The 15,429-nt window shown below is 39.4% G+C and overlaps 1 protein-coding gene across 2 annotated transcripts in view; it reads right to left on the reverse strand.

Moving 5' to 3' along the window:
- mon2 (MON2 homolog, regulator of endosome-to-Golgi trafficking) overlaps positions 1-13,583 on the reverse strand; it is a 33,861-nt gene extending 20,278 nt beyond the window's left edge. For both annotated transcript variants that reach the window (XM_084554505.1, XM_084554504.1), the window contains exons 1-5: positions 12,958-13,583; positions 6,340-6,403; positions 3,728-3,855; positions 717-848; positions 160-289 (exon numbers count right to left, since the gene is read on the reverse strand). In XM_084554505.1, the coding sequence (XP_084410631.1) occupies positions 160-289; positions 717-848; positions 3,728-3,855; positions 6,340-6,403; positions 12,958-13,065 (562 nt within the window). In that variant the 5' untranslated portion in view covers positions 13,066-13,583. The remainder of the gene's footprint in view (positions 1-159; positions 290-716; positions 849-3,727; positions 3,856-6,339; positions 6,404-12,957) is intronic.
- Between the last annotated feature and the right edge of the window lie 1,846 nt (positions 13,584-15,429).

The raw sequence follows: 15,429 nt of genomic DNA on the forward strand, positions 1-15,429 counted from the left end.
GTAACGTTAAAATATTTAGTAATTTCCTTATGAACGAATTCTGCTAATGTTCTGTTAGTAAGAATTTAAATGTGGTTTCAAACTTCTTCAGTTTATCTGTAAATAATGTAATGTCACTCTGGACTTTTATCTCTACACAGACTCCTCATGTACTCTAACCTTTAAAACGCTCATCCTCAGCCACCATCCTCTCAAACACCACAGTGACGACCTGCCTGACGGTGGCGGCCGCTGTGTTGTTGGTGATGTTGTCCTTGGTGAAGTGGAGACGGAAACACAGAACAATGGCCTAGACAGAGATAAAAGCCTAAGATTAAGATGCAGACATTTTACAAACAGAACATAAACAAGTTTCGGTTAAACTGTTCGCTGTTCTCAGCCATTTCAGGTTCCAAGGACTGAAGTGGTGAATGGATGAAAATGTTACTTATATTAACGTCTTGCAACATTTCACAAAAAATAGGCCAAATGTAGCATGAACAGGGTGAGTCTAATAGATCATATCATATACAGTGGCAGGAGTTAAATGCTGAACTCACTGTAGCAAGGATATCACAAATCTGACATGCTGAGTATAACAAAATATTACACCACAGTTTAATAATAGAAGTATGTATGTATATCTTATATATCTCGATGTCTTTCAACATGGTTGTCGAGATATATCTATACAGTATATATAGTCTGTGTGATATAAGATTAGACTGGCTTTGTACCTTGGAAAGTACTTCATCATGTACCACTGTGTTGGTGGTTAGCAGGACCAGCACCGTCTGTAACAGTTTCAGCTCCTCCAAACTGTTTTCCATCAGCTGCCACAACATGTTGATGATGTTCCCCGCTGCTGCCTGTTACATACACAAAACCACTTCAGACTCAAACACTGTTGTTCAATAAAAAAGGTATGTTAATGTGCACCAGTGTACAGAAGGACTAATAACTGAATTCAAGAGGAAGTATCAGTTTATGGCTTGTAACAGAAAAATGCCAGTTGAAGCTCAACCTCAGGTCACAGCTCAGAATCAGACATGCATACTTGTGGGGGTAGCTGGTGCTGCCCCCTTAGGGGCCACTACATCATCTGCCAATTTATGTTGATGGTGACAGTAAGTGACACTGAAAGTCCTTTCTTGGGTCAAGTTGTCCAAAATAAAACTACCCCACAAACCCTATGAGCTGCTGTTATAAAACAGGAAGTAAAATCAAAAAGAAAAAGATGTTAATTTCATTTTCTAAATAGAAGTGGTTGTTTCAACTCTACAGTCAAAGCTACTTTCAATATGCTGCAGATTTAATTAACCAAGCCTTTTTTGGCAGCTAACATACAATACTACAGGGGTTTAGATACAGTTGGGATTTTTGTTCTTGAATGTCACAGACTCATTCAACAGGAGCAACTGTGTTTCCTGATACATTTGACTGTGTATATGGGTGTTTTTGATGCAGAGCTTGACGCCTGAAGAAAAGCTGACAGTTTTGTTTCTGGGGCGTTTCACACCATCGGGTGCCTTAATTTGTGTCATCAGTAAGACGCAATTCAGTGTCTGTTCTGTCCTATTACCGTATTTCCCTTCAAGCTATTTCATCTCTCTTCTTCACCAAGTTAACTAAACGACATTAATTATCACAACATTCTCTCTCTCTGTGGCAACACGTCTGTCATAGTTCTCTCCAGTGGCACCTTGAAAATCAGAAGGTAGTTAGTCTTTGCGTCTCTCAGCTTTCAAGCCTTGCATTTTAGAGCTCGGGGTGCTCCACAAAAAAGTGAATGATGCAATTTAAATGGCTCACAAAATGTGTGCATTTTGTAGAATATAGTATGTGTCCTAGATGTTTGTTGGGCCCAGTGTGATAAAAGTCACTCTAAGATGAGGATCAAGTATTATGAAATTCTGAAAGCAAAACGCACAAAAACTGAGTATAAAACAGTGTATAGAGTAAGTGAAACGATTAGTTAATAGCTGACTACAGACTCTGTCGTTTTTTAGGCTGCTATAAAATTTTAATATAAAAATAAAAAACAAATAAAAATGTCCTACTCAGTAAAATTATTTTTGAATACTAAATATACTATACTATAATGCTATATGTAGTTATAGGGGAAGTAATTTGAGAAAAAGAAATAAATAAAATAAATAACACATAATTGATGTCCCCATTGTGGGACAAATAAAGGTTTTCTTATTCTTATTCTTATTTGCAGCCAACATGGTGAATATTAGCAGATATTAATGCAAGGCCAATAAATTGGACAATTTGTACAATGGATATAAAACAATACGTATCAATAACATTTATTTATAGATCAAAAATGAAAACAACAGCTGGTTTAAGCTTCTTCTTAAATGTCAAACTTTTCTGCTTTTTTGTTTTTGTGTGTAACTTTAGATTGCATACTGGATGACTTGTTTTTTTTTTCCCCAACACCTCTTCCAACATCTCTAATTTGTTATAGTTGATTGTTATTGTATTAACCAGAAAACTAACCAAGTCTAATTGTAATGCTGACTTGTAGTAACCCAGACAGGAAAAGAGGCCAATCAGAGTTATACCAAGCTGTAGAGAAAATTTCTTCTGGGAGTGGAGCACTACGTCTCCCTCACCAAATGAAGAACCTTTGAAACCTATTTTAGCCTAATTAAATAAATGCCCGACACCAAAATGTAAAAAGCACGGGGTAGCTCAATAAGCTTTTAATAACAGTCTTTTACGGTGTATTAACCAGGCAGCTGTGCAGCTCCGGGGTACCGGGTTGGAAGCAGCTCTCATCTCAGGTCTGACACGAGCTGGGTTATTTAAAATGTTCAAACCACTTCACCCATCACGCAAGCTTATACTAAACGACATTTTCGTTTAAGAAATTATTAGTCAGCCATTTCCTGCGACGGATACCTCATTCTACCCAACTGTTCAGAGTTGTTCAAATGCCACTGCACTTTAAGATCACGTAGAATTGTTCGTGCAGTCAAGTGATATATTTTCTAAGCTGGTGGGTTCTTTGAATACAGAAACTCTGGAGATGTAGTGAAGAGGTTGAAGGGCTTGGTGCTTTTTTTGCATGCAGCAAGAAGTGACAGCAATATACAGTATTTACACAAACTGTTCTAATATATGTATTTTCTGATTAGGTATTGATGAGCTGCATTGATTGTGGTATTGATCTGAATTCACCTTGAGGACATCAGAAAAAATGAGTCTAAGGTAGCAGATGAACCTATCTTGGTCTATATCAACATGCACTTGTTTGTTGAGTGGCAACTGAAAACCAGTGGTAGTCCACAGTGCACCAGATTCAAACAACGCTAAAAGTGAATCAAGCTGAAATGACTGAAAAATAAAATGTTTACAGCGATAAATGGACTGCATTACTTCAAGCACACAGCCTGTCTGAAACTGATTTTTTTTTCCTGATCTGTGCTTCAGAAAGTTTTCTCTGTAACGCCTACAAGGGGACAACAACCTCCACAAGGACGGAAGTATTTACTTGTCACTCTTGGAGAAAACTGTCACCTTGTATCATCTGTGAAGTACAATGACGCATGGCGTGAAACCCAGACCCAAACCACCAATAGAAACATTACTAAAATATGTATAAAAACATGCGTCAGATTTATTTTTTTAGCATATTCCTTCTTAATGTGGCTTAAAATAGCCCTCATTTTTCTGTTTCAGCATACTCTATGTATACGTCAGCATTTCAAAGCCCAGGCTAGCTCATGGCCCTCACCTCAGATACCACCTCATGGGACATGAGCCTCTGGATGGCAGCCAGACACAGCTGGGTGATCTTCGGCTCTTTGGTGCCACAGCCCATCAGAAAAGGCTGCACGACCTCTGAGCTGTTCTCCTTCAGAGCTGCAGGAAAAGGACACAGACAAAGACTAAATACCACTGTAGATGTCTATGATATCTTTACAGATCCAATTTGGGGATTAAAACTTGTTTGATTTCATGTGCTGTAATGCGATTTACTCAATCTCAACAAAAATGTCAAGAAGATAATTTAAAAACAAAGGCATAAAATGTTCATATAAAACATAGTATGCCATTTACGAAACCTAGCATATCAAAGATTTATTTTTTTTAATCTGTTGCCTTTTGATTTCTTAAAAGCAATATAATCTAATTCTGGTGCTTCACAGAAAGGATACAAATCTTATATATATACATAACATCTGTTACCATAGATTAATCCAAGGCTGAGTTATGAAAACCTTTATTAAAAAAAAATCGTTTGAGGTATAAAAAGCAAAATACAGTTTGTAATGGGTTGGATTATATTATGTATTTTAAATGGCAAAAGCGTAAATAAAATGTGTCCTTGGTAAAGCTGTGGTGTCTAATCAGCACACAGTGAACACTTGCTTTGAATTCAACTAGTAACTATCAGTAGTATTATGGCCATGTTCATCATGTCCTTCAGTGAACAAGTTGCACCACTGAGTCTTTTTTAACAGCTCTTTCATTAAGCGGCTGTGATAACTGCCATGAAATCCACTGTAGAAACAGATAAATGAACTCCTCACTGCCGCAGCCACGGTGGGGCAGCTGGATGCAGACAGTCATCAGTGATCTCAGTGAAAATGTCAACTATGTGTCAAGTCTGCAAATGTTATGAAAAGCTAGAATATGACTCGGCATTAAGTAGTTTCCTTTTGAAATGTTGAGAGTCCAGGCGCTTTGTAAAATTGCATGGCAGTGAAAATGCAGCTCAGAGCAATCAGCTAAAAAAGTAGGAAAGGGATACAAACAAACAATGCTGAGGAGTGAGCATAAATATAAAGAGCACAATTATATAAAGGACTCATAGGTCTTATAACACAAAAGCTACGTTAAATTAAAAAAAGGGTTAACCACACCAGGGTTCCACTAATTATTAGAATAATATCTAGGGGTGCACGATAATTATCGGTCCGATAATTATCTGCCCGATATCTGGAAATTATGACGTCATCCCGATAAGTCCGATATCATAACGAATGACCCTGATAATATATATATTCTTTCAGTACTGCGGTGTGAGTGGTTGTTTTAATCAATCGCTCCAACTCCCATGTGAGATCTGAACGGCCTTAAGTGAATGCTGCGTTCAAGTGGCATCGGTATAATCGGAAAAACAACATTCTGGCTGAAGAAAATCATTAAAATACTCCCTCATGTCGGAAAACAACTCGTCAACTCGGTCATGATTTTGGTAGTAGCTGCCATTACCCAGGATGTTACACATAAACCACAGAAACATAAAAGGTCGGAAAAACCATAGACATATATGTCTATGGGAAAAACGACTCTCAAACCGGGAACAGGGAACTTCCGTCACCACTTGAATGCAGCACAACGTGCATACGTTTGTAAACAAACAACATGGCGGCGGCGGTGGTGTGGGACTCCGGAAGTTTCCGAGGATGACATTTCTCTGGCTGTTTGTAATAAATGTATTACATTTCTAAATAAATTTGTAAAGAAAGTGCCACGAGGTGGAAAAATCAGCACCAGCTTTAATACCTCGAACATGAAAAGTCATTTGAAACATAGCCATGGATTCGATGGGGTTTTGAAGGCGTATGAGGACGCCAGCGCGGCTAAAAAAAAAGGTAGCAAATTGGTACATATGTTATCGGTTATCGGTATCGGTCTTTGGAAGCGGAAAGTTATCGGTTTTCGATATCGGTTTTTTTAAAAAGTTATCGTGCATCCCTAATAATATCTATCAATCAGAAGAGTCAAACAACACAGAGAAGCTTCTGAGACAACAGAACAGAGCAGAAAGGAAATGGACGAGTCTTTCAAAAAGTGATGGAATCAGTGTGCGTAGCTCCGTTGAAAATATGGCTGCGTCTCCGTCCTTTTTATCAACTGAATGAATTCAGTGCTGTCAATCAAGTTGAGAAATAAACACATTTTTCTGTCATATTTCTAGAAGATTTGATGCTCCACCACAGGCAGAACTTCTTTACACGTCTAAAAATCATATTTTGATCAACGTCAACATTTAAGTTGGAAGACATATTGTGAGATCCAAGCACACATAAAATGACAAAAAGCCATAAAAACACAGGTGGTAGGGTAGTTCAGTATGGAGATATATAATATGAATGTATTAATAGTATATTTGTGTATATGATGACAGTGCTTATTAATCAGCAGTGATACTGAAGAAATATCAACGCTAATATGGCAGTGTTACAGTTTAAAACTGTAATTCTGCATATGTATCTCTGACCTAACAAAAAAGTAACAAACATAACCTTGTTAAATTTAAACAGCTGAAAAACTATTGTAAAAATCATTGTCAGATCAGCGGGAGAGCCCAACTACACATACACACTTATCACTTACCTGCCAGTATGTCTGTATTTCTGGCTGCAATTGTCTTTATCTTCACAATGCCTGACTCTGCGGCCTAGAGGAAAAGAGAGATAGGCAGACATTTAGGTTACCGCACCATGTAACATGTATCAAAAGGTGCTGACGTTTGCAGCACCAGCTCACTTCTTGGTGGAAGACACAACTTCTAGTAATAATGGCCGCAGGGGAGAAACAGAAAGGGCAGGCTGCAGAGAATGGTAAATGTGCTAAGAATGGGCTTCAGCTTGAGAGGGATGTGCTAGTAGAGAGTGATTTCCCCAGTGAGGCGTCTGGCAGGGGTGAGATGCTCAGGAATGGGAAGGGGGAAGGAGGAATGTCGAGAGAGAGGAACGACACGAGGAGGGAATGACATGGAGTCAGACTGAATTGTCCTGTATTTGAGTGAGAAACAGATTTACCCATGGAAACCGTTCTTATCTTTTTACAACAACCGCAAGCTACTACAAGCCTGTCAAGATCTTGTCTCTCTCTCGCTCTCTCTCTGAAACCACTGCTCTTTTTTCCCCATCACACACACCATTCTACCTCTTCTAATTTTTCCATCATCATTTTTGTCATTTCTATCAGAAAACACCACTTCGGCTGGTGTAAATATCCTTTTAACTGTTTTTTTTTTTTTTTTTTGTGTGCAGATGGAAAACAAGAAGCACGTGGTGAACAAACCCATGAATTGAGAAATGAGAATCTGTCATTCAGCTGGGAATATCACTGGCGTCGGCAGCAGCAGAAATATCTTTAACTGAAGCAAGCAGCCAGTGGGCCTCCATTACCTTGATGCATATTTTATGTAGTGACTGCATGGTCTAACTACATCCTGAGCATGCAAATGTTACAAATGATTGCAGGCTCAAAACCCTCCTCAAAAAACCACATCTTAGAATGTCTGCAGCCACAAAAATGTGTGAGCAACAGTGTGAAGGCCAAAATGTGAGTAAGCCCTTTTATAAATAAGCCCTCTTCAGATGTTGCATTAACACCTATTCTGGGCAATCCGATCACAAGTGGCCAGCTTAAAGCACAGGTGTAAACACAACCAGGAAGCATTTAACTGATCTGATCTCAGACCACGTTTGGAGGTGGTCTGGGACGCATTTGACTGCATTCTTTTCCAGGTGTGAACACACAGTGCGTCCTGGGTTACATCAGAGGCTGCCTGCTCAACAAGGAGAGCTGAGATTTGCCTCATTCAATCAGAAAAACACACACAACTAATATTATAAATGATCGCCTGAAAAGATAAAAATCCCAGTAAGTGATGTCTGCAAATTAGTAATGAGAGCCTTCGTAGGTGTTAACTAAATCATGAATTAATCTAAACAAGGATTGACCAATTCAATTATTTAATACCAGTACGCTGTGTGTGATTCTGTCATTTAAACAAAAATGTATCAACGTGTGATTAATTATTGATGTTGATGTATGTGGAGACGCATGGAGTTAAGTTACGCATTTCCTCAATAATCACTGGTGTGATTTTTCTTTTCTGTCACTGCTACAAACAGCACACCGGTAAAATTACAGTGCGTGTGCAAAGTGTTTGAGCTCTGTGCTTGTGGTAAAACTAACATCAGGGCAGAGATAAACAGATAAATAATAACCTGATGCATGACCTTGCAGTGAGCGAGTCTTCATGGCTTGTTCTAAAATGTGTATAATTTCCTCCATATTGACATACACACAGCAAACATCTGCACATGGTTCTGACACGGCGGTAGAGATCCATTAGAGACAGCAGCTACAGTGCCCCAAGTCATGTTGGTGTTTATCTGCATACAGAGTACGAAACCGAGATCAAGTCTGAACTACTGACTAGGGACGCATGTGGAGACGCGTTTTAATGCCAGGTGTGAACACATATACTTAAGGTTGGCCAACTGCAATCGGATTGCCCAGGACGGATGTTAATGCAAGGTCTGAACAGGGCCTTAGTGACTGTAGTCTAAGACAGTGAAAATGTTTGATAAATAAAAATAAAATTAAAAAAAAATGCTCAAAAAGCAAATTCCCTATGTGTACAGCTTTGAAGCTCAGTGTAATTATAAGCAGGTCACACTTCTGTGATAGGGACAAACACATCTGACTGGTGATAAAATTTGACCAGCGACGTGACTTGAAAAGCCACAAGGTCGAGCCGGTGTGGAGGTCAACAATTCATAACACGGCAAACCGTCGGTAACCAAGCAACCAAGTTAGTGGGTTGATCTTTTCATACAAACTGTGAACAGCCTATTGCCGTACAGCTCCTTAAAAAGTTAATCTCTAAAAAAATGCTGGTCTCCCTCTTCTCCTTTGTTCCACAAACAGAGCCAAAGGTCTTTACAGAGCAGCGAGGGGAACACAGAGAGCTTTTTTTAGCCCCAAATAATTACAACCGTCTTGTTGCTACTTTTGATTTTCCCAGAGGCAGAGACAGTAATGCAGTGTAGCTGTGGTACCCAACTGAAAAGACAAGAACTGCAAAGTCTGGCTTCGCATTAGTCATGTGCACTTACACCTGAGTTGCAGCTGTCGCCTGGTGAAAAATGATGGACAATTTTAATGATGATCAATCAACTGAAGAAAATATTGGATGCTGGATTCTGTTTTGCCAGCATGTCAAAACATGACAATCTGTTAGTTTCATGACAGGGAGTTTCTAAAAAGGGAAAAATACAGAAAAAGATGCATTACAATAGCTGCAGCACATGAGGAGCTGTGCAACAGTAGCTGCTGGTTTTTGCTATCTTCAAGCATCTTCGTTGTTCCATGAACACCTACAGTGTGTACCACAACAAAACATACAGAATCTGAAATGTACAACAGCTGTGGATCTAGATAATGAGTCACGCAGACATTCTACAGCCTGTGGCACAAGCTCAGCTGACAAGATGGGCATATTTACTTCAGTAGCACAGTTACGAACAATGCTTCAATTCCCCTATAAACGGCAGTGACAAGAGTCTTCTTTGTATTTATCAAAAAGCCTGGATCAGCCAAAGAAGCCATGAATGTATGTACAGTGTGCCTAAAAACACCCCCAGCATATTAATGAATGTTAACTGTGTCTACTGAGTTGGTGATTTCACTTTTGGTGAGATCCTGATTTATTGAGGCAAGTGATTATAAGAGCTCCTTGAAAATTATCTTAAATTATCTCATCTGTCTCCTCAAACACCTCAAAATATATTTTTTTCCCAATGTTGTATAACGCATGAGTCACTCAAAATTAACCAGAAAACCAATGAATGTCTCTAATTAGGAGCAGCTTGTTTCCTTTGTTCAGCCTCCAGCCAAACCATGCGCTCGATCTACAAACCCACTACAATGAGTCCTCCTGAATGAAAACCTTATAACTCTTCACAGTGAAAATCTTTCAGATTGGGCAACCGGAGTCCAAGGTTGACTGGAAAGAAGTCTCTCTCATTGCATGTGTACACATTTTTTCCATCTACAGTACTTCCTTGTAGAAAGAGCTGTTTAAGCTTCCTGCTGTTAAGTGCAGCCCTGACTTGTCTCTGAAAGCTGTCAGCATTATGAAGTCACTAGCATACGTATGTAGAGTGAAATACAATGACCTAACGTAACAGGAAAAAACAGCAGAAACTAGGTTATTTTATGAAGGTTTTCTTTCATGTGTCTGCCTTCTTGTCTACTCGACTATGTGCAGCATTGTTCTGCTGAAAAGTAACTTTTTAAAATCCTGCCATTTGAATAAAGAGGAGTATTTTTTTTTCAGCATTCAGCTGTCACATAATGAATCACGTTTAGCAACATGTTGTCAAGACTCCCTGGTTGCTGTAGTTGATTGCTAGAAAATAACATTCTCACGCATAGTGAAAGACTCTTGGAGATAACTATAGCAATGACCACAATTATTTCTTAGTACTGACCACGGTGTGTCCTAAACACACTGAGCAACAGAAGTGTCAATAATTGAAAATGAATGTTCAGTTAGATTCACGGTGTCGCTTACGCATAAATAATGATACAAGTAAATCATAAAAGATTGGACATCTTATAACTAGTGATCTGACAATTGGTATTCATTCACATATTTCCCATGCTAATATATGCAATATTAAGTATGAAGTGCTGAAGAAATACAGGAATAACTGTGGGAGTTGGGTATGCCACATAAGGCGTGACAGTAGTGAAGAGCCGTAAAGCAGAACTGACCCATGTCTCCAAATCAGCTCATGTCTATGAAACGCAACATTAGTGAAGCTCATCACAGACTGACTTCCTTAGAAACGCGCCATGAGAAGCTCTAAACTCAGCAGTTTTTTGGAACCAACTTTGCGTATTGTGCAAAAGGGGTTCTTCGGTCAGATTTTCAGTGTAATGGCGCCAGTTTGCTGAATCAACCCTGCATGTTGCTTGTTATTGTTAACAGTGAGCTGCATACAGTTGACAGCACCTGACTCATCTACAGAGAGAGCACAGGGCTGGATGGCTGATGTTTTTTTTTTTCTTCAGGAAAGCAAAAGCAAAGCCCTTGTGGTTTTGTGGACTCAGTGGAAGATAGGTTCTGAGTGTGATTCCATGATACAAAAATAAATAAATAAATGGCACTCTTCTTGGCCCTTCATAACACTGAAAAACCACTGGCTGTGGTGCAATGTCACTGTGGGAGACGGATTGAGAAACGGGGGAGGAACTGGAATGAAGACTGGCTGCTGGGAAAAGAGAACAGAGCTCTCTCTGTCTTCTTTTGCAATATGGATACAACGATCAAGTCTTAATAATTTAATTACAAACATGAAACCCCTAAAAATGCTCAACATCTATCTATCCTGAAAATGTGTGTAAAACAAACAATCATGCAATTTTTAAAATTAAATTAAGAGGTATTGTCAAGTAAATTTAATTTGAGAAATCACATCCTGAATATGGATGAAACAAGGACTACACCGGTGAGCTGAAACAGGCAATTTGAATCCAAACAGTGACCACTGGTACTCAGCTTCTTGTTGCAAAGTTACATCCCACCATATAGAACCACAATAGACTGAAAAAGGTTGCTCGTCACAACACTATCAAGCGGAGCGTAAGCGAGCTCAGGTTGTGAGGAACATCAAAGTGGATAGTCCTGCTACGATCCCAGAGGGAGAGATGCTGCTAACTACCAGGAAACCTGGGTCATGATAAATCAATATTTGAAGCAGATGCTTCATACGGCCTCTAGGCCAGAACCAGCAAGCAGCCATGAGATCAGCCGTATGCCTTTTATGACCGTGTGACTGCCACGCCATTCATTCTGAAACATCAAGCACGTAAGTTAAGGCACCGAATCTGTCGTCAGAGACACACAAAGGACCAGGAAGTTCTTGCTGCTGAGCTATTTGTCCTTTTTATTTTAATGTTGCTTTTATCTGAGACGAGACCTGAGGGTAAAACTAGCTGAGCCAGTGTGGCCTGTTATGAGTTGCCCCACATACAGTGGGGCGTTTCGTCTTATGACCTATGTGACCACTGTTGCATATTCAAGCAAACAGCAAGCGAGTTACACCTGGAAAACAGTGAAGTAATGTAAAGGGGCTCTGGCTGAGATGGTGACTGTTGAATAAGATGACGCAGGCAAACACTGCTCTCTGTGCGCTTTTCAGTGAAAAGTAAAATGATAAAACAGGATCGAATCAGGAAACGCAATCAAACTATGAATGAATGGAGGTTGCGTTCACCCTATATCATATAGCTCCAGACTACATTTTTATTAAGGATTTATGTTATGCTTCAAGAAGAAAACACATTCAAGGTGTAAATGAACTCAACCACATGAGCTGCTTGAAAACATATCAAGTGAAAGAGAACTGTGTCTGAGGCAAAGAAGAATCATAAAAGCTGTTAATCTAGCAACACACACACACACACACACACACACACGGTAAGGCTCTGACACAGCACCTCCTTGTACTAGTCTGCACTCAGACATTAAGACATTAAGTCACCAGATGTGTCACTGCTACACAACAGTCAGTCAGAGGGACCTAACAGCGCAGTAAGTCACACAGAGCAATAATGGAAACAAAACAGTGAAATCGCTCTGGGCTGTGTCAGTACTGGTTCAACTATTGTCGCCCTGAAGGTAGACACTGAACAGAGTAAACAAACCTCTTTATATTTCAAAAGAAGCAGCAGGCTTGTGTTAAAAGACTGCTTAAGCTACATTAGGGAATAAATGTTTTTACACTAACTTATTTCACGTCCACTTAAAACGTTTAATCTAATGAATGTGAACCAGAAATAACAGGCAGCTACGTCTAGTACTAGTAACACAGTACTGCCAACAGGTAATACTGTGTTACTGTATAAATAACAACATGAGAATGCTTCAGTTCAACCACATTAACCAACAGGTATTTAAAAAAAAATGTTCAACTTTATTTCTCAACTGAAGAAAGGCCCAGCAGCTGACACAACTTTCCACCTGCCAGTACAGTGTGAGGACAGCTCAGACAACAGTGTAGAGGCCCAGTGGTCAGTGGGGAAAGAGACACGGATAAGTATGTTAAATGTATGCTGTTAAAAACACAACAAATTAGATTCTACGACGGGACACGGCGCTGAACGCCGGGGCAACGGCTCGGTGAAGCTAACTAGCCGGCTAACCTCTTTGACTGGGGGGAATTTCTTCTTGCACTCCATGGAGAGAGACCGCAGGTCCGTCTGCATGTTCTCCAGCAATTTCTTCACCGCTTCGGGACTGCTGGTCGACATCTTTGACGGCGTCTTCAACAGAAATCTCGAGAAACTTCACAGGTTAAGGAATGTGGGAGCGCAGTCGCCCCCCACCCATCCACCGCGGGAATATAATCCGTCGCTACTTTACTCGCCTCCCTTGGAAAAGAAAATAAAAACGCCGCGGTCCATTGACACTGTATCCCACTTCTCGGCTTCGAGCGCCTCTGCGCAGGACAGCGGCGATGACACCGGCATACGCTCGCCCTCTTCAAAGCCCGTTGCCTTTAGCTTCGCAGAGTAGCATCGTTAACGCTTAATGTGGGTTTTCTTAACGCTGCTCGCGAGGCGAAGATATTCGCTAAATTGAGCTGTCTGCCATCAGCGGCCGTGTCAGCTCCACTTTCCTTCCCACAATGCTTCGGTGGACAGTGACACGTCACTCAGACTTCCGTAAACAGTGATTCAGAATAATGACTGCAGCGACCCCTGCTGGAGAGGGACATGTCGACATGCGTCGCCTACGTGTTACAGGAACCAGCCTTCACACGTTTTTAATTTTATATTACTCCATTTCATTGTAAAAGGCTGTTTTTCCTTCACTACAGTCTAAAGTAAGTGAAGGTGACCTGAACGTTTTTTTTCCTTTTTGTTTCAGCTTCCATGATGCATCCAAAAAACATGAACTGTTACGGTTAGCTACACTGAATTGGTCAATAATCAAGTTAAAAATCACATTTTGCTGCGTATATGTTCATGCACCAGTAAAATCATGCGATAATAGGCATGTTTCAGTATTTTAAATCTTTAATTCAGTATGTTTACTTGTACTGCTATAGTTAGGTAAATGGCCTGAATGGATACTACACCAGTGAAGTAATTATAATTTATTTATTTAATTTATACAGAGGGCTCCACAAAATTCACAAAAAAGGAAGTTACAAAAACAGTAAAATTTAATTTGATATTCTTGAATTTGAATGCATCCACTAAATGATACAGATAGTAGTTTCCTGAATGATTTATGTTTAGGAATGAATGACTTATTATTATTAGATATTTAGAAAACATTTGTTTGTCCTGCAATGGGGAATTGCATATGTTCCACTTATAGTTTAGAGATGTTCCTTGTAAAGTTAAGTGCTATGTATATTTTACAATAGCGTGGTGAACTGCAATGATGATGATAGATTCAAATGAAATTAGAGCATTATACTGTATCTTTATATGCAATGACAGTGGAAAAAAAAAAAGATATGTGAAGACATTGTTAACAACAACACCCGTTCCCTCAGGCTACAGAGCCACAACCAGAATTAAGCCGCGTACAGACTGCACCAGATTCTTGATTCTGCTTTTGTTCTCTAACTGAAATCTTTTTTTTCCCCTGCATATTTTTCAAAAGTAAATATGTTAAATCAGTTTGTAACTTTGCAAAAGAAGCAAGACACCATTCAGTCTTTTAAGAGTATTGAACTTTTGAGATGTAGATGCTGCATCTCACACAGAGCCCTTCACCGGTTGCTTTCAGTTCTGTAGGCAGCGCTGTCTCGTTGAAGAAAGAGGCTCTGCCCTCGGGGAGCTTTAGTACAAACTTCTACACCTTAAATCCTTTTGAAGTGTGATGAAAGAGAAATCTAAAAAACAACACAGACCGTAGCAACAAGAGAGTTATAGAGAGTTTCACATCATACGGGTGAAGTGGAATTAATCCAGATTTAAAAAAAAGCATTAAAACAAGCAATGTCTAATGCAGCAAAAACTTCTGATTAGAATGAGCTGAGTTGTTTCCACCATTAAGATATGCAAAATATAAACTATGTAAATTTAATTTAAGGTAAATCACATTCACAATTTGATATAAGAAAAAAGATCTACAGCCGTTATGCCTGGTGTTACAACAAGTAGTTTCTATCAGCAATCCAACCAGTATCATTTTATTCTGGTAATGTTTCACTAAATGTCAAATTATGACATTTTACTTGTGCAAAACACTAAAAGGGAATACTCCACGCAATTTCTGTATTTTGAAATGAGAAGAAATGTCAACACAAAGCTTTGTGTTTGTCATAATCATCTCTTCAGGTTCTCTGACTACAGACATTTTCTTTTTGTGTTCATTAAAGCACCTGTCATACTTTACACCAGAGCCCCGCTAATGTGAGACAGTATGAAAAAAAAAACAGCCTGCTGATCTGAAGATGTGAGAGTTCATGTAGAAAATTCATAAACCCAGGAATTGAAAGAAAATATTCATAAGTATCACACTGAAACCAAATGTATAGAGACATGTACTTCTTAAGAGGAGAGAGAGCTTAGACTTTGCTTTGTGACCATTAAAGTGCCACAAGGCCAAAGCAGACTGCTTTATGAAAATTAAAAAGTTTCAATAAATGGGCTCCA

Source organism: Chelon labrosus, assembly GCF_963514085.1.
Source record: "Chelon labrosus genome assembly, chromosome: 11".
NCBI classification, from domain to species: Eukaryota; Metazoa; Chordata; class Actinopteri; order Mugiliformes; family Mugilidae; genus Chelon; species Chelon labrosus.